General features: G+C 31.7%; 1 protein-coding gene across 1 annotated transcript in view; it reads right to left on the bottom strand.

The window, feature by feature from the left end:
• LOC107440016 (basigin) overlaps positions 1-24,289 on the bottom strand; it is a 52,608-nt gene that overhangs the window by 24,252 nt on the left and 4,067 nt on the right. Inside the window, exons 2-5 of the mRNA XM_016052787.4 lie at positions 21,276-21,560; positions 19,208-19,313; positions 12,289-12,464; positions 10,598-10,711 (exon numbers count right to left, since the gene is read on the bottom strand). Coding sequence (XP_015908273.3) covers positions 10,598-10,711; positions 12,289-12,464; positions 19,208-19,313; positions 21,276-21,560 — 681 coding nt within the window. The remainder of the gene's footprint in view (positions 1-10,597; positions 10,712-12,288; positions 12,465-19,207; positions 19,314-21,275; positions 21,561-24,289) is intronic.

Here is a 24,289-nt window from a genome sequence, read left to right as displayed (position 1 = left end):
TTCTTTATAATGTTATAATTGAACTTCAAATTCTCTTTATTCAGCAATTTATTTATTTATTTTTAGTTATTTGCTTTTATTTTCTTAAGTTCTCTTATTCCAAGGAAAATTATTCGAAATACTTGGCATACAAAACGGGATTTCCTACCTGCACATTTTACTTATTATTTTTTTTTATTTTCTTCATGATAAAAATAATAATAATCGTAAACCAACATTAAAATTATTTTAATTTAGTAGTTTAGTGATCAAATTTAACGGTTGTATCAATATGTGGTTGGAGAGTTCTTTTTTTATTATTAGTATTAATTTTTGCATAAAAATAAAACCAGTTACAAAAACCTCGCATTAATACCTAGGAAAAATTTAGAAAATAGTGTCTTTAAATCTATAATAATAAAATATAGTGTGACTTTAACTTTGGAGTACTTTTAAGAAATTGTTTAAGGACTGTTAAAATATTTTAATTAGAACTTTCTGAAGAAGCATACCATAAATGAAATTTTTCTCACGCAATTTTCACAGCTCATTGTTACAAATTAATGCAGACAATTTTGAATCTTTAATTGCTATTTAAAATATGTTACAGTGATGTTTGCTAGGTTCCCAAAAGGTGCTCCCATGCATCCTGTGGCTCGAAGACTGATTGTCAATTGATTAATTAATAAAGTTTGTTATTTTTATTAAATAAAAAATCATATAGGGAAAATTCCTTATCGAGATTATAAGAACTCACTTGTGTGTATAGCAATGCAATATGCGTAAATAAAGTGCAAGTTCAAAATTGTCCTTTTTGTATATAAAATGCTTATGACTTCTAAACTATGAATCCGCTTGTCACGGAATTTATCTCATTCTATTTAGCCTGAAAAGTTATATCAGAAAATATATCTTACATGTTCAGATAGCTCTTGAATAGCAATATAATGTGTATACATGAGTAGACGTCAAAGAACATTTTATGATCCGTGACACGCGGAGGAGATAGAGCATTCGCTTTCCAATGAAGTGAACCGGGTTCGAATCCCAGCGATGGCTGGTCGATACGAATTCCGCACCCGGCTCGCACTGAACACAGTGCTGACGTTAAATAGATGGAACATGGGTCAGAGTCCCCTTGGCGCTTGCTAACCGGAAAGTTTTCGCGGTTTCCCTCATCATGTAATGCAAATTCTTGTTAATTTCATCGAAAAGCCCACCAAGAAGGCAAATTTCTCCCAATATTTGCCTTGTCCCTTGTCTTCTGGATTGGATTCACAATCACAAGGCTACGGAGTTGAATATTAGTAGGCGTAAACCCAAAAATCGGGTAGACTGTTCAACGACGGTTATAAAAGTATATTTTATGCATAAAAAGTTTTGTAAGGTTTAGATTATTTATTCTATTGACTTGTGTATGCAGTCTCATTCAACTCTGAAATGAAAAAAAAGTTAGAAACAATATTTTACTTGTCTAGGTAGCAATACCAAATGCGTAATATGCACAAGTCAAACCAGTACATTTTGTACATAAAACCCTAATAACTTCAAACCAATCGAATTCATCATTTCGAGTTTGATTTCAGTCAATTCAGGCTGAAAATTACATCGAAAGCAATACTTGTAGAAATATCACTATTTAAAATTTCCCCCTTTTTACCCTTTCCTGCCAAAATCCTTCACAGGATTTCATATGCATCCATCCCCCCACGACCCTCATAAAGAAATCCTAATAGGTCCTTGTTATTGAATATCTACCTCAAACCCTAATTTAGCTCCATTAAAAATCACTGAGAAGGGCAACAAATAATAATAAATAATAGAATAATTTTAATTTTTTTAATCGTGTTGTGTATGCTCCATCTGTTTCGTGTGTGGTTGAGTAGAGTTGATTAAACCGATTAATTTATTCTTTTTTCTGTCCATACGAAGAGCGAGTAAAAACGTTAATAATAGTTAAACTTAAAAAAACGTAAAAAACGCTTAATAACGTAGTTTGAGCTGATAAAATGGCTTGGTAAATACAGTCAAACCCCGCTATAGTGAACCTTCAAGGGACCGACATTTTGGTTCACTATAACCGGGAGTTCACTATATCTGTTACTCAGGTAATTTAACTAATGGTTCCTTAAATCCTCCTTTTTATTACACATTATTCAAGCAAATGACTGAAAAATATAATGTAGTACCAAAAAATGTGTTCCTTTTTTTATTACTCTTCGTCTGCTTGTTTTGAATTTTACGTCTGCTTGGTTTGTTTAGGGATGGGAAAGTGAGATAAAAGAAGCAAACAAGAAAAAATGTTTATTGCTACACTCCCCTCTAGAGATGTTTTTAAAAATCGATATATGTATTTATTTAAGAATAATTTTCTAAATTATTACAAAAAAATGAAGAAAAAAATCAGTCCAAGACAGAAAAAAGTTCATTATATACAACTTCCTCACTTTTTTGGTTGACTATATCCTCAAAAAATAACATTGTACGTGTATAGCAAGGTACGGGACCGAACATTTCGTTCACTATATCCGAGAGTTCACTATAAACCGTGTTATTTATAGCGGGGTTTGACTGTATTAACAATAGAAATCCGAATGTAGTGATATTTAATAAATAAAAAAAGAACGTATATTCATTGTTCATTGAAGTAAATATAAAATAATGAAGAATGTCATGAAAAAGAAATAGGTAAGATATATAAATTAACTGTTAGTTGCTCAATTGTGAATAACTATATTATTTGAGAGGAAGGAGAAAAATTAAAGAAGAATAAGGGGATTTCGTAGAGCCAAGAAAGCGAGAACGACTTTGATTTTTATTTGACAAGTATATAGACCTTTACGAAAAGACCTTTATTTGAGGCATGTCAGCAAAGTTTTATTTGTTTATTTTTGCATAATTAGTTTAAATACACCCTTAAACTACTAAGTCAGTCATAAAATACTTGTTATTTTGAAATTTATCCTCATTTGAATTCATATGTCGTATCTGTTGCCTTGTTGAAAATACGCGAAAACTTTGAATAGTAAGTGCTTTTTTGCATGGATGGAATAATGATCTTGTTTTAATTCTTTTAACTTTTCTAAAGTAATCTCTAATTGACAATGCCGCGATTCTTTCTCAAAAAATAACCAAGAGTTATTTTTTGAAGTAACTCTTGATATTAACATGAAATGTAGTGAGTTCAATTAGAAAATTAATTTAAAAAACTTCTACCTGATTATTTATTTATATATTTATTATTATTATTTCAAAAAGTTAAAAGAAATTTGTTTCTATATATTACAAAAAAGAAAAGTGTTCGTCCTAACTTTTCACACATTTTCATTAGACAGAAAAATCACATGGTGAAAATTCATACTATTAAACAGAGAAGATCCAGATATATTTGGCTGTTATTAAAAGCGATGAACTGGATCATTTGTTTTTCTGGTGTTTGAAAGCCGCAATGGATTAAAAAGCGATGGGTGATCTAGTTAAGCCACTGATGTTGTTCAGTTTTTGATTTGTTTATTAGTGTGATGTTCTTTTTTTGTAAGAACAGTTATGTTTAAAAATTATTAAAAAGTTAAGTTTTTTAACGTTGCTATCGGCAGTTTTCTCAAACAGAGTTGTGTTTTAATCAGTTCCAGTTCGTGTTTTAACAGTTATCAGCATAAAATGAATAAAAGTTATAACGCCTATTTCTCTCTCTAAATGAATTAAATTGGTGTCTAAATTACCGGTATTTATCAGTCCTTTCTAATATTTTCTGTGGTTATTATTGCGCTTTTGATTTTAATTATTATTTAAAATGTAAGTTTTAAACTAAAAGTGACATTTTTATTATATAATAAAATTGTAACGCGTTACTATGCAATATATTATGAAAAAGATATTTCGTGACCGATTTATAATTATTAAATGGAAAATAAATTATAATTAGTTTTATAATAAATTTTATGAAAAACAATAAAATATTCGAAATATATTTTTTTAAATTCTAGAGCAATATTAATAGTTAACTTGTTGCTAAACTATTGCTAACTAATCTCTTTGCCGAAAAATATTAAACGAGAGTTATCAAAAGTAAAATTAGAATTTCAAAACCAAGTTTCTGGATAAAATTGTGATCATAAACGAGCAAAACGATACGGTTTAAGTTTTATCCTAATCTATAATAATTAAATGAAGTGTGTGCTTCTCTTATAACTGAAAAAACGTTTTTCCCATCAACCTGAAATATGAACAGTGAGTGAAAGGTGTAAATTTTGCTCCCGATCATAGAAACCGCTCAAAAAAAAAAAAAAAAAAAAGAAAGAAAAAAAATTCTATTAGATCGTTCGGGAGAGACGTTTGAAAAATGGAATATTTTCATCAGTTTAAAACTCGCCATTGATAAAAAATAAACAGCAGACGAGTCTGTTATCTTTTTTGTAAAAAAATATTGTAAAGATATGTTAGAGATGTTTGCTACCTTACATCTCTCATTAAAAAAACGAAGAGTTTATTACACACTCTTTTTTCTTATTGGTTTTGTCAGATAAACTCAAGGAATAATTTAACCTAAGAGGACAACGTGATTAAATTAACATTCCTAAAGTTGTCTGAAACCACGTGTTTATTTGGTGATAATTCAATTTCGGTAGTAGGTACTAAACGAATTAAATAAATAAGCTATGTACTAAATAGTAAAAATAAAAGTAGAAAATGCACTTATTCTTTTAGGGGAGCCAAAAAAATTGTCTTGCCAAAATAACCCCTATGATGTTTAATTGATTTTGGTAACAGGCTCTAATTGAAAGAAAAAAAAATAAACTGCGTAATGAATATGAGAATTAACTCAAAAATGGTACTAGTTCGCTTTGGAAAAAAAAAATTAAGAAAACAGAAAAATTAATTGCAGGGGCCTATTCCGTTATATTCTACTATACCACAATTCAAAATGCACTGCATCACTTTCAACTGTTGAAGTTATAACTCGAGATTGAAAATGTTTTCATATGTGCACACTGTTGAACTATAGATATTTTTTTAAATTTTCACTTTTTTTTATTTGTATTAAAGCAAGATACCACTAAATGGCATCCCTGAATTCAAACTAAATTTTAACTTTTCGTTATTGGCACAATAATGTTACCAATGATTAAAAAAAAAAAAAAAATCAAACGGCTGACAGTTCAGGGCAATTTAAAATGAAGCAAAACGCGAATGAGCAGCGCGTTTAAACTGTTGGGCAAAGTTTTCATCAACTTTGATACATTTTCTGTGCGTGTAATTTTTAGTTTTGCCGATCGGTATTGGCTGACTAGATCATAGAATGCATGTTTCGGATTTTTTTCCTACACTTCATAACTGCACATGCTTAGCCTTTAAGGAGGAAACTGAATGTTGTATCAACGAAATTATTAGTCACATTCATCCGAAATGGTTTTTTGAGAATTTCGACAAAATAATGAGTGTGTGTCAGCAAAATCATGAGGGCCATGATATGCAATTTCATTCACACTTCCATACTGTATAATTTATGAGTCAATAAAAACCTGTGTTTCCTATAAAAAGTTCGTCTAGTGTTAATTTTAAAACACCCTGAATTTTTTCTCTCAATCAAATAACAGTAGAAATTTTTTTAAATGTCAGTTTTATTTCAAACATAGTTTTAGTGATCAAATAAAGCGAACCTACATACTTGATGCACAAAATAATGCTAATTTTTCTTCTACATTTTTTTTAAAAATTTACTTTTAATATTTTCTATAATTAATCAATATTACGGCAGTGTTCAAAATACGAGCCTACAAATAGAAATTGTTTTCAGCAACAACATTTTACTTAAGCGCTTAACAAGATACTAAAACGACACACATAAAAAATGCGCATCGTAAAAATTTACAAGCCATTTGTTAACTTCGTAATAAAATATATCGTGTCTTCTAGTCGTAAAATGTGAGTATACAATACACAATCAAGAAAACACACGCACATTTTCCAAGAAGCTAAAAACAAATCTTTGAGGCAAAGGCATTTCCTGATCAATGAGGTAATAAAATGATAATTCATCGAATTCAGTAGAGAAAGGAATTGCTTTTATTTTCTATGCTTTTTTCCCTCGCAACAGAATATTCCTTAGAGTTGGATTATTGGTTAATTTAAATGTGTTATTGAAAAATAATTTTGCAAAGAGAAAAAAGGAGAAAGTTATTTAAGATCATTTTTCTTCAAAATATGTTTATAAAGTAATTTATAAATACACTTAATTATGAAAAAATAACATTCAGAATAGTATTGGAGATCTATTCCAAACAAATTTAAATTTATAAACTATCTATAATGAATTTAAGACATAAATAAAAGTTTTAACGGTTTCTGTAAAAATTTGAATCTATTTTTATCCTGTCGTGGACGTTAGTCCTCAATTCTTATTCCAGTAAAAATAAACGAAATAGTCAGTCTACGTAATTCAGCTTTATTGTTGATATTACTGTTTTATTGTTGAACCTTCACATAATACATAAAACCATGTAAACTAAGTTTTTTATTTATTTAATTTTTTAAATTAACATTTATTGAATTGGTAAATATTAATAGACATTTTTTTCCGGTAACAACGGTCCAAAAGCCTTTTCTTTTAATTATATATCTTTTTTTAGCTTCTTGTTGGTCTAAAAACACTCTTGTTCATACAGTTTAAGAAATTGAAGGCTAAGTTATTTAAAATTCTGGCAATTCACTACTAGTACTACTTTGGAAAAAAAATATTCAAATAAATATATAGCCATCAGTTCCCTTAATATTAAAACGACAAAAGACAACACTTTAATATTATGGAGAAAAAAAACTCGTTTCGTTTGCATCGTGGCATATTAGTTTTTTCATGAACTAGAGCGGCATGTTTGAAAAGTGAAAAGTGTTAGTAATCAGGAATCAATTTTAAATTAAATTGTGATTTAAATGGGGAAAAATATTGAAAATTGCTCACATTAACATTTTACCAACCTTGATTAAAATTCTACTAATAATTCTACAAACTTTGCTCTCTATAGTCTAATTAAAGCAATGATTATAAATATCCTTTGAATATTTTTTTAAGGAAGGAAAGTTGTATGTAAGGACACTCTTCAAAATAATAATAATAATCTTTTCGTTTAACTAAACTACTGGTTATATATGTATATATATATATATATATATATATATATATATATATATATATATATATATATATATATATATATATATATATATATATATATATATATATATATATATATATATATATATATATATTATAACCTTCGTTAAGCAGGAGACCCGATTTTTAGGGGGCTTACGACTACCATTGTCCAATTCCATAGACTTGTGATTTTGAACCCAATCCAGAAGACAAGGAAGCTCTTGGAACAAGTATTGAGAGAAATTTGCCTTCGTGGAGAACTTTTTGATGGAACTAACTCGCATTTGCGTTATATGGAGACGAAAAAAACAGGAGAACCTCCCACGGTAAGTCTGGCTGCAAAGGGACTCTAACATGATCCGTCTACCACTGAGGATATTTTACGTCAGAACTGTGGTCGGTGCGAACCGGGTGCAGAATTAGTATCGACATCACTTGGATTCAAACCCGGGTAATCTCATTGGGAGGCGAGGGCTCTATCCGCTGAGCCACCACGGTTCTACTATTGGTTATGAATAAAATAACATTGTTATTTTAGATTTAACAAATTTGGTTTAAAAAATTGCTTTTCACCGAAAAAAAAATCAAAGGATGTACCCTTTCCCAATAATTTTCTAGTTTTAAGACTTTAAAAAGCGTTTACATTTTTAAAAAAGACGTTCTTAATCAAAATGGGTATGGTGACTTGCCTCGTCATACCCCCTTCAAAACTCTGCAGATTAAAAGTCATTCAAGGTATAGCGTTTATCATTATTTTCGCAATAAGTCTCCAAATTTAGGATAAATTTCGAGACAGTTCACACGCTGTTCTCTTAAGTGCATTTGTGACATGACAGAAAGTGGTAAACACTTTTTACCCTTACACAAGTCGCCTACAAAAACTCAGACGCTAGTGTAATAAGTTTTAAGCTGAACAAATAGGAGAATCTTGTAAATAAGGATTAATATAGGAAATTTACAAGCCCATTGAAATGTCACGTACTGTCATAAATAATGATAATTCCATGCAAGTTTTTCTCCCTTCTCATCGTCGGAAACAAGCGTCCTTCAATAAGAGGTTCTATTAGAGGTTGTTGTTTACTTTTACTTTCATACAGCATAAATCAAGACGGCTCTTGTGAAATGAAGTTAAGGAGAAAATAACCTTTACATGGAAATACTTTTACGTCATCAAAATTTTAAATGGATTAACGAAGAGCTCTTTTTTTTAATCGTTCCTTTTTTTGTTGATGATAATTGGTTTTGAATACAAAAACCATTTGGTGACAGTTCATTGACGTCAAGTTTAAATGGATATTCCGTAATAGCCTTTAAAAGCTGATAAAAAAGCCTTGTTAAAATTTATCAAATTAAAATCTATACATTGCCTCATCTTGTCAACTAGATCAGTGTTCCCCAACCCGGTCCGTGGATCAAATTGTACCGGGCCGCCCATTTCATTGAAACTGAATTTAAATTCCTAGGTTTATACCCCAAATTAAAAATCTGTGCTCCATTGGAATTTTATTTATTTAAGAAAAAGGGGGACCCGAAGGTAGTGACATAAATTTTTTAATGTTTTGAGACGATTACCCCCAGATGGAACAGTCTCATTGCAAAGAAACAAGCCCGGGGTTCTCATTGATTTGCCGTTCTAGTAAATTAAAATGTTAAATCACTTTATATTTATTTTTTGATGTAACTGTATTTTATTTTGAAGACATGTTTAAATAAAATTAAATTAAAATTAATAAATCAAAATAATCTAAAATATAAACAAGCAACCCAGGGGGCCGCGGTAAAATTATCAAACGTTGACAGGTCCGTGGTGATAAAAATGTTGGGGAACACTGAACTAGACAGTAGAGATGAGATTGGTTCAGTCCACGTCCGAGCCCATGCTAAACACGGGCAAATATGCTCAAAAATATGCTTGGTTCTTCTTTGTAGCAAAAAATTGTAAGCGCTGACTCCACTGTTTTGGGTGTTCAACTGTTGTTTTGCTGCTCAAAAACTAAAAGTAGAAACTTGAAATTGGTGATGAGTACGAAGGAGTAGAAAATAATGTAAAGGGAGAATGATGGAATTAAAAAAAATTTCACAATTGAATATTTTTACACTTTAAGTAAAAGTATCACAAGCTCGCTGAAATGCAACTACGGCATGATATGCTGGAAGTGTCATCTATATTTAGTGAACTTAACAACTATTCTAATTTATTTCTTCTTATTGAGTCACGCAATCTTTTGGTTAAATTTTTTTTAGGTACAGAGGAGTTTTACAATTTTTTTTTTAACTTTAAGGGCAGCACTGAAATACATTTTTCAGCTATTGCATCTGAAAAAAAAAATTTTTTTTTAAAATACAATTTTTACATTTTTATTTAATATATGACTAATAGTTTAAAAAAAACAACCTTGCGAACAGGGGTCAATTCCTCGCCAAAAAGGGGTCAATTCCTCGCCAATGTTACCTTTTTGGTATTTTATTTTTATAAAAATATCTATTGGATGCTGAATGGTCGTTCCACCTGAATTTCTATATAAAATCTGGTGACCATCTCGAACTACGGGTTTTTTAAAGCAAATATCCAATTGTAATTGGATATTTGCTCTAAAAACTATTAGTCATATAACAGCGAACATCACTTGTAATATTTAGTAAAAATAAAACAATTTTTTTTAATTTTGCCAGTTGTTTGTCTGTTTCAGGAAAGAATTCCCTTTTTTTCCTTTATGTAAATTAGGATAGCAATTAAATTTTGAGTCCTTCGGAATTCCAATAAAATAAAATTCATTGCTCTTACAATAAAATTTGAATTATTTTATAAGTAACACATTTAAGAATACAAGAATCTAAAAAACAGGGAAATTTCTATTTTTATTTAAAAACGCAGCATCTCTTTTTTAAAATTAAAGGATTTTTTAATTCATTATAAATATTTCCGTATGGTTTATATGGTCCCGTACTAAATATAGCCATAATTAAATTTTTATTTTCGTATTTCGTATTCTCAGCAAATTAATTTCATTTCTTAATCCATAACTTTAAGTCTGTTACTATGGAATTGCCCACAAAAAGTATCAAAACAGATGATTTTTCCAACAAGAATAAAATACGAGAACGAAATATATCTGGTTTAAATACTGGAACGTGAACGGAAAGAATTGAATTACATCATAAAAACCCCAAATAATAATAATAATAAATAATAATTTATGATGCGATTAAGCTAGATCTGCTTTATGTCTCCACGTCACATATTGAAAGGGGGGAAAAAAAGAGACATACTACGCCACATAAACCACTCCAGATTTATCTAATCGTAACCAAAATCAAAAGTTTTAAAAGAAACAACTCGGCTAATCAATCAAAACTAAATGTTTCTTTTTCGTTTTATTATTTGCTTTTCGTTTTTTGAAACATAGAAAGTCTTTTAAAAGCTTAAGAGAGAGATAAATATTGATAGAAAAATAACTGACTGACCTACAAACCATGAGATCCGAGGTACAGGGAAGCCGCGGACTTCGCACTCTAGGCTGAAATTTCTAAGAAAAATGGGACGAATTTGCTTCGGAAAATATTTCACTTCTGCCGGATCTAAAATAAATGAATAAAGGAGAATTTTATGTGAATAATGTTACAGACAGATATTAAATTTGTGATTGAAATGTTGCTTATAGGCACTATTTTATATTCAAAATTAATACTGACGAATGAAAAAATATTTAAAGTTGTAAGAGTTGTACTGTAAGTTGTACTTGAGAATAAAAACAGTAGACACAACGAAAATATTTTTAGATAAATCACTTGAGAAAAAAAAAATTTGTTTACAAGCTTGGTACTTAAAAATACAAAAATACAAATCAGTGAAATTTGTCAGGATGACCATTTATCTAAGTTGGCCACTTATTACCGAGTGAGGATTTATTTATCTAATATTATAAAAGAAAACAAAACATTCGTAAACTGATCATCTGTCTATCTTGAACCTTTACAGTTGAAATAAATCAAATTTGTCTAATAGTGCTAATGAATGCTATTCTAATTTCTTCATATGCTGACTGACAAGAAATTATTTTTAAGAAATTTCCTATGGTTATGTGTAATGTATTAGAATTTCACTGAATTGGTAAACTAGCATTATGAGAGCTCCCCCTTTGTCAGCTGACTATATGGAAAAATTATTTACTTACATAATGACGTATGTTATATTCTTGAATATGTAAGAGTAACTTAATATAAAAAAGCAATGACTCACACCGTCTATAAGCTGACCACTAAAGCAATAGGTCAACTTGCACTGCTTTTCCTACATTATTTTTTTAAAGCTTAATTGAACTTTAAAAAAAAGAAGAAGAAAACGATTTAAGCACACGAGGAAAATTATTGCACGCAGATTTAATGCGCATATGCAAAAATTAAAAACTAAAAAGCCTTGTTAAAGGAACCTGTTGTTTGCCTAGCATTCGTAAAATCTTATCAGTTACAGTAACCGATTGAATACAAAGTTTTACGAGGTAATAAAATCTCCAATGAACCCACGATTTGTACAGAATTCATCCCCTCTATTCTTAATTTATTTATGAAATGCAAATGGGGCGGACTCTTAAGCAAATTTGATTGATGGTAAATTAAGGTTTACCAATGGAAATGGAACCAATTTAAGCCAAATTAACCAATTAAGTTTACTAACGTTTCGTGACGTCATATTACAAGTAATCAGTTACCCCAATTCGTTATAAATATTCACATGCGTAAGGGAACATTATTATAAATCAGATTCAGAAATTTGGTATTTTTAACATAAGCTTAACAATAAAGTAAAAAAAGGCTTTCTTTTTATAGATGAATTTGAAAAATTAAACTGATAACCAAACTAATATATTTCTGTTTAAGATTTTGAGTTGCTTTGCTATTCCCAATTGTTTTGCAACTTTGTATTTTTGAGAGGTATATATTTGAGAGCTATTACGCTCCAAACACGTAGATAACAGCCCAATGCACTGAAATGTTGTCTTTCTTAAATGGAAGTGATTCCTGTTCACCAAACACGCTCTCCTGATCAATTTGAAAATGCAGCTTATCAATACACTATACTTTAATTCTTCATTTCTCGCCTATGTGTGTGTGTTAAGTTTTTGTTTTAGAGTTTAGAAACATAATGAAGGTCTCACATGTAACCTTGGTGCGACCTCCTAGGTAATCTGCAATAGGATAAGATCCGCCAGAACTTTCGATGATGCATAGATACTCTCCAGCATCCTCTTTAGTTGCCCTGTCTATCCAAAGTACCCCACCTTCCATTCGAATTCTGTCATCTTCCACCAATACCCTTGATCCGTCCTTATACCTGTAACGAAAATGGATGTTATAAACTTTTGATGCATCAATACGTCTTCAAGCAGATAACAAAATAAAATTGTTGTCTCAGTCGGTTTTCTGATGCAAAATGGGTTATGTGTAACCCCAGTGGAAGAATTCTAAATTTTATTTTTAGAACATGTGATTATATTTTTTGCATTTACTAATTTTTGCCTGCGAGGCTATTTGCGATGCCTTTCCACATTAATTCTACTGCTATTATTTTGAAAACAGCTGAAGGACTTAGGACAATATAATGATAGGCCACACTTTTAGGGCAATTCAATGTTTGGCCGAACGTTTCTGGTAAAAAGTGCCTGAATACGATTCTCATGTTTCCAAGATAATTCTGTATATTGTGCTGTTATATAATGGGGAAAAAATAGGCATGCATAAATTTTAGCATGCATATTGCATCAGGGTAAAAAAGGGGAAAATGTAAATGTAAGATTGGAGGTGAGGGTGAAGTTTGATTTCACTAGTTAAATTTTGGAAGATATTAAATGCGACTGTTTTTAATTATTTCCTTTTTTTTCTCGATATGACATATTTTTTATCTCAAAATTCTGATATCCACTTAAAACAACTTTTACCTCCTTTCCATTCTGCGATTGCAACGCCATCTGTAAACTAAAAAGCAAAGACCTGCAATTCAAAATATGATATTTTTCTACAAAAAAATTCAAGTCTGTCACAAAATAACCCCCGTGGTTCCCACTAAGATTTTAATTTTTCCCCACCCCAAAACTAGCGGATGAATTTGGAGGGTCAAGATTAGTATCACAGAAAGCAATTTAAAAAAAAAAAAAAAAAGTATTTACCCCTCTGTATTAGATTTTTGATGCAATGCGTATTTTTTGGAATATTTGACCGATTTCATACTTTTTGGAATGGATAGGATTTAGGAGTTATAAAAAATGAAAAAAAGGGAAAAAATGAAAGTAACAAGCCATTTAAAAAATAATAATAATAATAAAAAATACCAATGGTACCAATGCCTAAAATTTTTAAATACTTACCAAGAAGAAGAAAGAAAGGCATAAATCTGGTTGTTAAAACAAAGAACATACGATATTGTAAATTACAAAATCAGACACGAAAACGCATTTTCTCTGAATAAAAATACCTTTGCTTCGACAAAATCGGATTCTTGATCCTCAAGACAAGGGTCAGCGCTATCTGGAAAATATGGTCCCAATAATTAGGTTAGGAGAGAGGTTGACCCTTAAATGATTCGTTTTACCTTTTGCATGTTTTTCTATATCTCTAGAACTTTTTGAGCGAATCGAAAAAGTTTTTCTCCCAATTATAAAATTCGTTTATTCAAAGATAATTTTCTAGGCAAAAAATTTTATTTAATGAGTATTTATTATTTCTTAATATTTCATTTAATATTGGTTTAAAAATTTCCAATTGTAAAGCTTATAATTTTACTGCTTTATTTTTAAAGAATATAATTTTAAATTGCAAAATAGAAAATTTGAACGAAATCGGTTGAATAGTTCTCGAGAAATCAAATTTCAAATATACGCCTTTTTTAGAAATTGATAATTCAGAAACTATTCCGCCGATTGTGCTCATATTTTTCATTTTGATTTTAAAAATTACATTGTGAAAGTTTCCATACCTTACAATTCAAAATCATAGTCGATTATTATTAAATGATATGATAAAAATAATAAATATACAGGGTGTTTATAAAGTTCCGGACCCATTTTGATGCTTAATAACTCATAAAATAATAAAGATAGATTAAAATTAATAACGTAAATGGTTAGATAGCCTCAAATAGTTTCATGATCCTTGTCAATGAACTTTCACGTGTACCCCCTTCGTCGCACGGAGAATATCAAATCGACAGTCAATTTCATGCCAGGTAGCGGCAGGCATGTCGGCATCCACAGAGGGTATTTCGGTTGTAATTCTGACTTTTAGGTCATCAATGCAACAAGCATTGTCCTTTATAAATACCCAAAGAAAAAGTCCAGCGGCAGTCACGTGATCAGTTGACCGAGTCATTGGGCCTTTCTTTTTTACAGAAAACACGGTCTCATCAGTCGTATACTTAGACATGTTGTAAAACTTCGTATTTCCACAACTAGAAGAACTTCAGCCACATGTCTTTTTGCAACAAGATGGCGCACCACCTCATTGGGGTATCATCGTTCGTAGTTCTTTGAATGACTATTTTCCAGGAAGATGGATTGGACAAGGAGGTCCAATTCCTTGGCAACCCAGATCACCTGATATAACGCCGCTGGACTTTTTTCTTCGGGGATTTATAAAGGACAATGCTTACAGGAGGATCGCGTCAAGCATTGATGAACAAAATACCAGAATTACAACCACAATAGCCTCTGTGGATGCCGCCATACTAGCCGCTACCTGGCTTGAAACTGACTATCGACTTGATATTCTCCGTGCGACGAAGGGGGCATACGTGAAAGTTCATTGACAAGGGTCATGAAGCTTTTTGAGTCTATCTAACCATTTATGTTATTGATTTTAATCTATCTTTATTATTTTATGAGTTATTAAACATCAAAATGGGTACGGGACTTTATAAACACCCTGTATATTAAAAATCATTTTTTACATTTTTACATAGATTTTTTGGGAGGGTAAATGAATTTTGTAAATGTGTGCAAAATTTTTTTTTATTCACTTAAAAATTCCAGAGATATAGCGAAATACGCATGAAGTAAAATTAACAATACTTTCGACTGCTCTTCTGACGAAGCTATTGGGACTATATTTTACAGATTGCGGCCAATTCTTTGAAGATCGAAAACCCAAATCCGTTGAAAAAAGATGTTTATTCATAGAAAGTACATTTTTATGTGTGATTTCTTAATTTAAAATATCTCTGCACTATTTAATTACATATTTAAGTTCAGACCATAGAATCATTTGATTGAGTCCTGGTACGTAAAAACAAAAGGATGTTTTTTATATTTTATTTTGCGTAGAGTGCAATGTTCATAGATTTAATTGATGGCTTAAAAAGCATGATTTCAAAAAAGGTTTATCGTTATTATTCGCAAGAAACTCATTTCGTAACGATGTGAATAGTTTATGATGTTTTCATACACGCTTTATGACACGGTTTTAACTTTTTATGATCCCAATAAATGTTCTGCTTAAAACATTCATTTTGGATTCCAAAACAAAAATGTTTTTTCATGGCCATATATTTTCATAAACGTTTTGACCAAAAAATAAAAAGGATTTTTCTTTAAAAACATTCTATTTAATAGCATTCGATAAAAAGAAACATTCTTAGCATATTTAAGTTTGCGTTAGAAACTTTTACTTTCTTAAACAATTTCAATTATTTTTTTTCATCCAAGATATGATTTAGTATAACTATCCCCCTGATTTTTGTTCGTTTCAATTAGAAGGAGCAAGAAACTTTATCAACTGCAAGAGATAATTCTACTGTGCAATTGAAAACACAACGTAAGTGCTTGACGATTGATTCAGTGGCTTGACAACTTTTCTCCTTCTATTGCTAATGCTATGAAAGCTGAAATGAAATTTCGAAAAAACTGACAAAACAAAATTTATTTTTGAAAAATTTTCTTTTGTAATATGTAGCTTACCATATAAAGATACCAAATATATAAAAATTTCAATTTTGAATTTTTTGTCGCTTTGGATGAGTTTTCAATAGCACGGCAGAAGTAGATCAAAATAAGAATTGATCACGTATTAAATGTTAATATCGTTACATCCAAAGTTCACTTCCTGTTTATTTTATTTTTATTTTATAACAGACATTGAACAGCCGACCTAATTTGGTCAATATTAATCTCTAAAGCCTTGTAATTTTGAACTGAACCCAGAAGACAAGGGGACTTCTCGATCAAGCATTGGAACTAAGACTGATGCTTTGATTGAAATGACGCAAATTTGTATTGCATAGAGAGAAAAGTACACTAGTAAAAATAGTGGGAATAACACGTCTACATATAACTACTATTTCGTCTACATATAACAAACGTGTTACTCTCAGTGTACTTTTGACTTAATTTGTATTCTTTTTAAATTGTGTTTCTCTGGATATTCGATTTTATTTCGAGGTGCTGTATGATATTCTTATTTTGTTTTCCATTATGGAGTCTCGGGGCACAAAGGCTCCAGCATGTTAGGATGGCAGTGTATCCCCTGATGAAGTATTATTTGTACTGTAACATGCGTATCTTTAAAATTTGTTTGGTTTATATATATATATATATATATATATATATATATATATATATATATATATATATATATATATATATATATATATATATATATATATATATATATATATATATATATATATAATTTGAACGTGAAGCGTCACTTATGTTCCCTGTCTTCAAACTTGTAGTCATACAAAGTAAATTTTCAATATAAGTATTAGTAATAGTACTCCATTTCCGTCTCACTAAAGCTGCACAATGAGTTAATGGAAAAGGTCGGGGGATGATAAGAGATCATCTCCCCGATCCTCTGTAGAGGGGATGACTTCCCTGCTTTGGTTACCCGATGCCTGCACGTGAAGTAGAGCACTTTACTTAATGAGGACCCATATCTAGTACCCTCGGTCCTATTGCGGGTGATCAAAGTGATCATCCAACCGCAGGTCAGTGATTCTTGACTTCACCTTGTCCTACGATCAGTCTATTGTGGGACTTTAATATGAAATACATAGTACAATAAATATATATTGTGCCTTTTTTTGCAGCTTTATATTAAAGTTATCAGATATGTATACTAAATTTTTTTCCATTACCCTTTTTGTTTTCACGTTTCATTAGTTTATTTGTCACAAAGTTCCTACTGAAGTATGTTTAATGATAACGTCATCCGTGTATAGATTATTTTCATTAATATTTAATACTTTTCTTTTAAAAAAATGCTTCATAAACCATATTTTACTTCTCAGGAATATCACTTTCTGAAGAATCACTCAAAAAGAAAAGTATACTGTATGAATATATAATATTTTATACTTCTCTTTTAAATTTCGCATCGTATTTCGTAAATAATTTAAATTTGTTGAATTATGTGATTTTGTAAAGAGAAAAAAACTTCATTTCATAATTTTCTTTTTCAAAAAAATATCTTTCCAAAATTTAAAAAAAAATGTTTTTTTTAAATTTATAAAAAAAATAAAATTTATGGGGAAAAAAATACTTAAACTCTCAGGGCCGTCCTTTTTTATTACTTAAATTTACAAAATTATGAAACTTTGTGATAGAAAATAATCTACACCAGATAGCAGCACCATACATATTTCTTAAGATGAAATACTTCAGAATAGTCAAATAACAAAATTCCAAATTGCATAGTAAACAATTAATTCACAAATTATTTCTTCTTGTGATAGCGTCATGTATTTTTTAGATTTCGCGTGTTTTGGATAAAATAAAATGTTTTTTAAAAATTTTCATGGACTCATCTGTGCATTCTCAAAAACATGTTGCTAATCACAAACTAATTTTATAAAAATACCGCGCATTTTAAAATTTTATAGAGAAAGTCGTAAATTGCTTTCCCTTATAGTCGTGATATGGATGTGCTATATGTTAGTATTATGCTCCATTGTAAAATTTATTTTATTTAATTATTGGTAAAACTTACATTTGTAGGCTTGTGTGCTCAATTAAAGCTGTTAAATCTTTGTCAAGTACAACGCGACGATATATCCAGAGTAACACTGGGATTCGAACCCGCTGCTTCCACGCATCGCACAGAGTTTTTGGACGCGACACCGCTCTGCCAGGAGAGCCCCTGTTGTATAATATTTTTAATGTTTACCTTGATATAAGATGCTTTTTTAAAATATTTCCGTAAACATTTTAAGACATATATGGATATTTTCGAAAAATATTTTGTCCACATGAAAACAATTTCAAATGAATTATGTGTAGCGAAAAATTGGAAATTGTCCTTAACGTTTGCTACATATATGCATTCAAAATCGCGTATTTTGGACAAATTAAAAACTTAAAGGGAAAAAAAATTACATATTCTTTATACATGTCTAGAAATACGTATAATGCTACAGATTCTAAAATTAGAATAGCAACCATTTACTCATTAGAATCATTAGGAAAACACGAGATATAGTTTGCCGATGTATTATATAATACACCAAAGAGCCATTACATTATGACCACCCTGCTAATAACATGTAGGACCACCTTTAGCCCTCAAAACTGCTAACACCCGCCGTGGCATCGATTCCACTTCTTGTACCAAGTACCTTGTACCTTGTATCTTGTACCAAGCGCTCACCTACTGGTCCTGCAATTCCCTCACATTGCGCGGGGGTAGCGTGGCAGCAGGAATTTGGTTTTCCAAGTAGGATCACAAATGCTCTATTGAATTAAGATCAGGTGAATTTGGGTGCCAAGACATGAGTTGAAAGTCACTGGAATGTTTCTCGACGTTTCGAACCTTATGACATGGTGCATTATCCTGTTGGTAAACACCATCCCCGCAGGGAAAATTGTTTGCCATGAATTTGTGAACCTTGTCTGTAACTATGTTCAAGTAGCTTACAGGCGTCAGAGATTTTTCTATGAGGATTATGGGTCCTAATGTGACCCATGAGAACATTGTTCCTGAGCGAGAAACCATGAAAACCTGGCCGAGCCCAATGTTATAGACGGAGGGTGGTCATAATGTAATGGCTCTTCGGTGTATATTACTAATAATGCATTATAAAAAACATACCAGTTTATTGGAAAACTTGCTTGTTCCTCCAGATCACAAACCATTTTTAAAGTTCTGTTGACCCGTAACTGAACTTTTGATTGCTTTCTCATCACTTCGTCAGTCTCTAAAAATTAACAATACAAAAATAATTAGAAAAATTAAAAGGACTCATTTTTAGTCAAACAAATGATAATGAACTTATAACAGCACTGACCTTCTCGCGCAGACTAACAAAAATAGTTTAAGAGTGCTTATCTTTAAGATTACCAAATGAAAATAATGTATGACTGCCTCACGGAGTCCAAGCAGTTTGAATTTGCAATTGAATCTTTTAAATAAATTCTCTACTATAACACAAATGGAGATTCACTGTAGGGGAAAGTTTTTAGGGTAGAAAACTGAACATGGATTTTCCTAGACAATTTGCAAAGATGATTGGTGACCGAAATTAGATTTTTCAGCAGAATAGCGCCTCTATTCATGATGGAAATCTTCACGTTTTAAGATGATAGGGTGCATGTCATAAATGACATGTCCTTTTTCCTAATCTCAACCCCATGAAAAAGTTTGATGATACCCTCAGTAATTCTGGCATACATGTAAATAGCAGCCAGTTTCAGGCTGTGGCTGAATTGAAGGCTGCTATCAATGAAATATGGGGAAATGTTGGTGCTACTCTCCTCAGAAGATTGGTAAACGATATGCAACATCATGTATTCCGAGTCATATATGTTGTTGTGTTGTGGGTTATCTTCCGATGCCTGACGAAGTCAGACAAGGTCCATCAGACCGTTGACCCTAGGAAAATCGAGGACCAGAAGGGGCAGGGCTCGAAAAACAGCCCGTCCGCCCGTCCTCGACGGTCAAAAATTCTCCGCGGACAACGAATTTCTCGAATCCGACGTCCGCGCGGACGGCCATTTTCCCGTTAATGTTCGTGATGCATTTTCAATTTTTGTTATCTTACAGAGTCTTGTGAGTTACAAGGCAGCAAAATGATCCACAATACAGCAACATACTGCGCATATATTGATGTTTTCTCTGTCTGGGAGTATTGCAGCGGTTGAAAGGGGCTTTACAGCAATAAACTTACAAAAAAAACACAATACGTACTGGTCTTAAACAAGAAGCTTTAAAAGCAATTATGAACATCTACCTAAATGGAAAACCCCTTTCAGATTTCTGTTCAGAAACCTCTGTAAATCATTGGCTTGATTGTGGAACTGGCAAACGTCATATTTGATTCATTTAAAAAACGCAGTACCCTCGGATAACTTGACATTCCAGATAACTTGACCCTTGTCATTTAAATTATTTCATAAAAGAAATACTAGGTTACTATTAGTATTAGTATAACCTAGTATTTTTTTTTATTACTGTATAATGTAATTCTAGTGACGACTAATTTATTGTGCAATTTATATAAATGTTTGTAATAAATAGGAGAAAATTATATTTTTATTTATTTCGAAACGACGGGTTAGTTTAAACGGAGGACGGGTGCATTGTTGGACAAGCCGTCCTCGGGGACGGGTAAAATTTCTGAGTTTTTTCGAGCCCTGAGAAGGGGGGATAAGTATATGTCCTCTCTGGAAAGTCCCCAGGATGTGCTCGGGAGAAGCCTGTTCAGTTTGACATTTGGAGCAGCTCTCGAAGATTGCCCTGCCCTCGAAAAATGAGAGACTTTTTGTGTGATCGCTTTCTAATCTAGAAATTCCGAGTCATATATAAACATGGCAAATATATCAGCTGTTTACAAAAGCGGCTTTATTAAGGCGGATCACTTTTTAAAAAAATTTTATGTATTAGATTTTTCTACTGTCCAGGTTGGGCAAGAAGTGAGTTCATTTCTACGAATATGTACTTGTATATGAACTTCCTTAATGCATATGTTTGCTTTTATCATCGGTTTGTTTCGTTTTAAGTTATGGCACACCAAATCGAAATGGTTTTATTTCAGTGGGACATACCGTAGATTATTGTTCACAACGTGGAATTCACGCTCCACAGGGAGGGGGGGGGAACTCGAAAAAAATACTCGTATATTTATTAAAAAATAATATTGGAAACGGAAAAAAATCAGTACCTTTGGAAATCACTATTTCAATGGGATATGATGAAACGCTTTGAGGATCACATTTATATATTCCTCTATGTTGCCAACTTGCATTATTGGTTCGAAGTTCCATATGCACGAAACTGTCAGGTAAGGTTTCCTCAATTACTGAAAAGTCTGACTCCAGAGGATTAATGTTCACGCCATTCTTCGACCACTTTGGCACCCCGTAGGCTGTCTTCAAACAGGAGATGAAGATCGGAGAACCTTCAGATACGTATTTCCTCCCTTCATACTTGATATCCATTTTACAATCTGAGAAGGAAAAAAAATAAACACTGTGAATTAAAATAACTGAACTTGTGTAAAAGTGGGTCGGAAATATCATCGAGCCTTAAATCTTTCAACGATAGTGTGAAAAACTCTAATTAAATAACATTTGACACTTCAATGGGCTAAAAGTTGACAAAATTTAAATAAAAACAATTGAAACTAAAACTATAAATTTTGCTGATCTGTTCGCAGTAGTATTTAGCAGAAGGAAAAAAAATTGACACGAAAAGAATAATGTAGGTAAAAAAATGTAGAATTATAACTTATTCTCTCTTTTTATTTCTTATTCTCTCTTTTTACTCTCTTTTAATCTCTATTTTTATTTCTTTATTATTTTTATTCTATGATCATTCTATCATGGTATTCACGGTTCATCTATGATCATGGGTATTCTATAATTATGGACGAACTTGGTCACGTTGAGGGATGATAGAACGTATTTTTTGTAACCCGTTTTTTTATTTGTGCAGGAATGTAGAGTTTAAGGTGACGTGTTAAGGTAAGAACGCAAAGAGTAACACAGGAGAAAAAAAAAGTGTTTTTATTTACAAAATCATCACAAAGTGCCTCTTTGCAACAACTCAGTATTCAAATTTACAATAAACTTTCAAAACTAACAGCAATATTAACTGCGGCTATGATTGTTTGGCAATGCAGTGTGCAACTGGCGTTAGTGTGCCGAGTGAACCAAGATTAGATGCATCAGCGAGAGAATGTTAATGCAACTGAACTGTGGATTTTAAACGTGATGGATGAGTTCACTTCCATCCATGAGTTCACTTCCATCCACTTCCAGTGAAAACGCTGACGTGTATCTATCTGATACATAGCGCTGCTAATGGGGCAGGGTTCACAGCAGATCACAGTAGTCAAGGCTGCGGTCAGTGGGTGGATGGGTGACCACTTGGATTAGTCTGTGTAGGGACCCAGGGTGTGTGGTATTGGTCCTCGTTAAACTGCTCTACCGTAAAGTGCTCGACTTCGCGTGCAGGTCGTCGGATAACCGAAGTGGGGTGCCATCCCTTCTGCAGAGGATCAAATTTGTGATGGCATGTCTTCGGATCCTCGTAAGGGATGTTTCCCAGACCGTCGCCAATAGGCCATTGAGCAGCTCTAGTACGACGTAAATGAACTACAACAACAACAACAACAGCTAATGGGGAATGGCCGAGCCGGTATCAGGAACGGTGTCAGAACAGGCGTATTCCGAAAAACATTATGTTCGATAGTTCGCATCGGTCACTGCGTAAAAACGGATAATTTGCCGCTGACACTTGCTGACATTATGCTGATATTCGGAGTGGAAAAAGAACAATTCGGCAACATCGCATGAAAGAATCTATATTACAAGATGTAAGTACAAAAGCTATTGCACGTCGTCTGCATGTGAGTCAGCCCATTTTTTGAAGGGAGTGAGGGTTGTATGTGTCACGCTAGCTAAGTTTTGCAACATTTGAAAATAAAAGATTATAAAATTATATACTTTTTATTTGCAAATTGCCAAGATGGTAATTTAAGAGATAGAAACATTTAATACCAAGTACTATTTCATACGATATAAATAATTAAATTGACGTGGTCCGAGTAGCTGAGCGGTGAAAGTCATTTCCCTAGCGAAACGGAGGTTCCACAAAGTAAAACAGAGAGGTCACTGTTTTTTCTAAGAAGAATGTAATGATGTGTGTCCGAGAAACCGAGCGATGAAAATCATTGCCTTGGCGAAACAGAGATTCCGAGTTTTATCTTCCCAAATGGAAGAGAATGTAAATATGCATGAATATGTTGTTTAAGCTTTTATTTATTTTTTGAATGTTTTCTAGAAGTTTCTAGAGACTTCTATCACATCATTTCCTGTTCCTTATTCAATTGCATATAAGTTAAAGCATTCCAAGTAGAAGTTATCTTGTTTCACGTATGTCAGATGTGTTCAACAAATCAGCGTAATTAGTGATCCTGTTTCTTTCTATGCGACAATATCATTACTTACTTGTGAAATTAATTTCAAATTTTATGCTTATGTTAGCCTTAAAAAATAAGCCTCTCAAAATAAATGTCTCCACAACTTTCTCCTCCCTGGAAAAAAAGTTAATCTATATATATATATATATATATATATATATATATATATATATATATATATATATATATATATATATATATATATATATATATATATATATATATATATATATATATATATATATTTGGCAGGAAACTGCATGTATCTTTCAGATCTAGCTCTTACTAGAACTTCAGGATTAAATGATGAATCAAATCTCGTTTCACTATGGTACGCCGCTTGTTCGGGCGGCTTAATGTCTTATGAAGTGACTCTTTGGACATTCGTAAAATAATTCTCTGAATCCTCCTTTAAGATAAAAGCTGGCTTTATTCTATTTTAATGCTTATTTTCACCAAAATATCAAGCGTTTTGTCGCTGAACAACGCTGAACAACTTTATGGGGACCAGAATAAATAACTGTTTAAGGAGGTTTCGCAGAATCCGCTCTGAGAAATACGTGAGAAAACATGTTCAAATCTTGAAAGACAAACGTATACTCAGCAGAATGGTTTGATGTTGAAACTTATTTTTGTAGTTGCATGTGTTGTTTTAGTTTAATTACAAATTTGTTTCAAGAAATATCTGCTTTTCCTTCTAAGCAAATTTACCTGGTAATCGTAAATTTCCCCCATAAACCATTTCAGCAGTT

The sequence above is a fragment of the Parasteatoda tepidariorum genome, chromosome 7, assembly GCF_982258835.1.
Source record: "Parasteatoda tepidariorum strain Cologne lab strain chromosome 7, Ptep-v5.0, whole genome shotgun sequence".
Classification (NCBI taxonomy): domain Eukaryota; kingdom Metazoa; phylum Arthropoda; class Arachnida; order Araneae; family Theridiidae; genus Parasteatoda; species Parasteatoda tepidariorum.
Note: the sequence above shows the minus strand (reverse complement) of the source record. Positions and strands in the feature narration are given on the sequence as shown.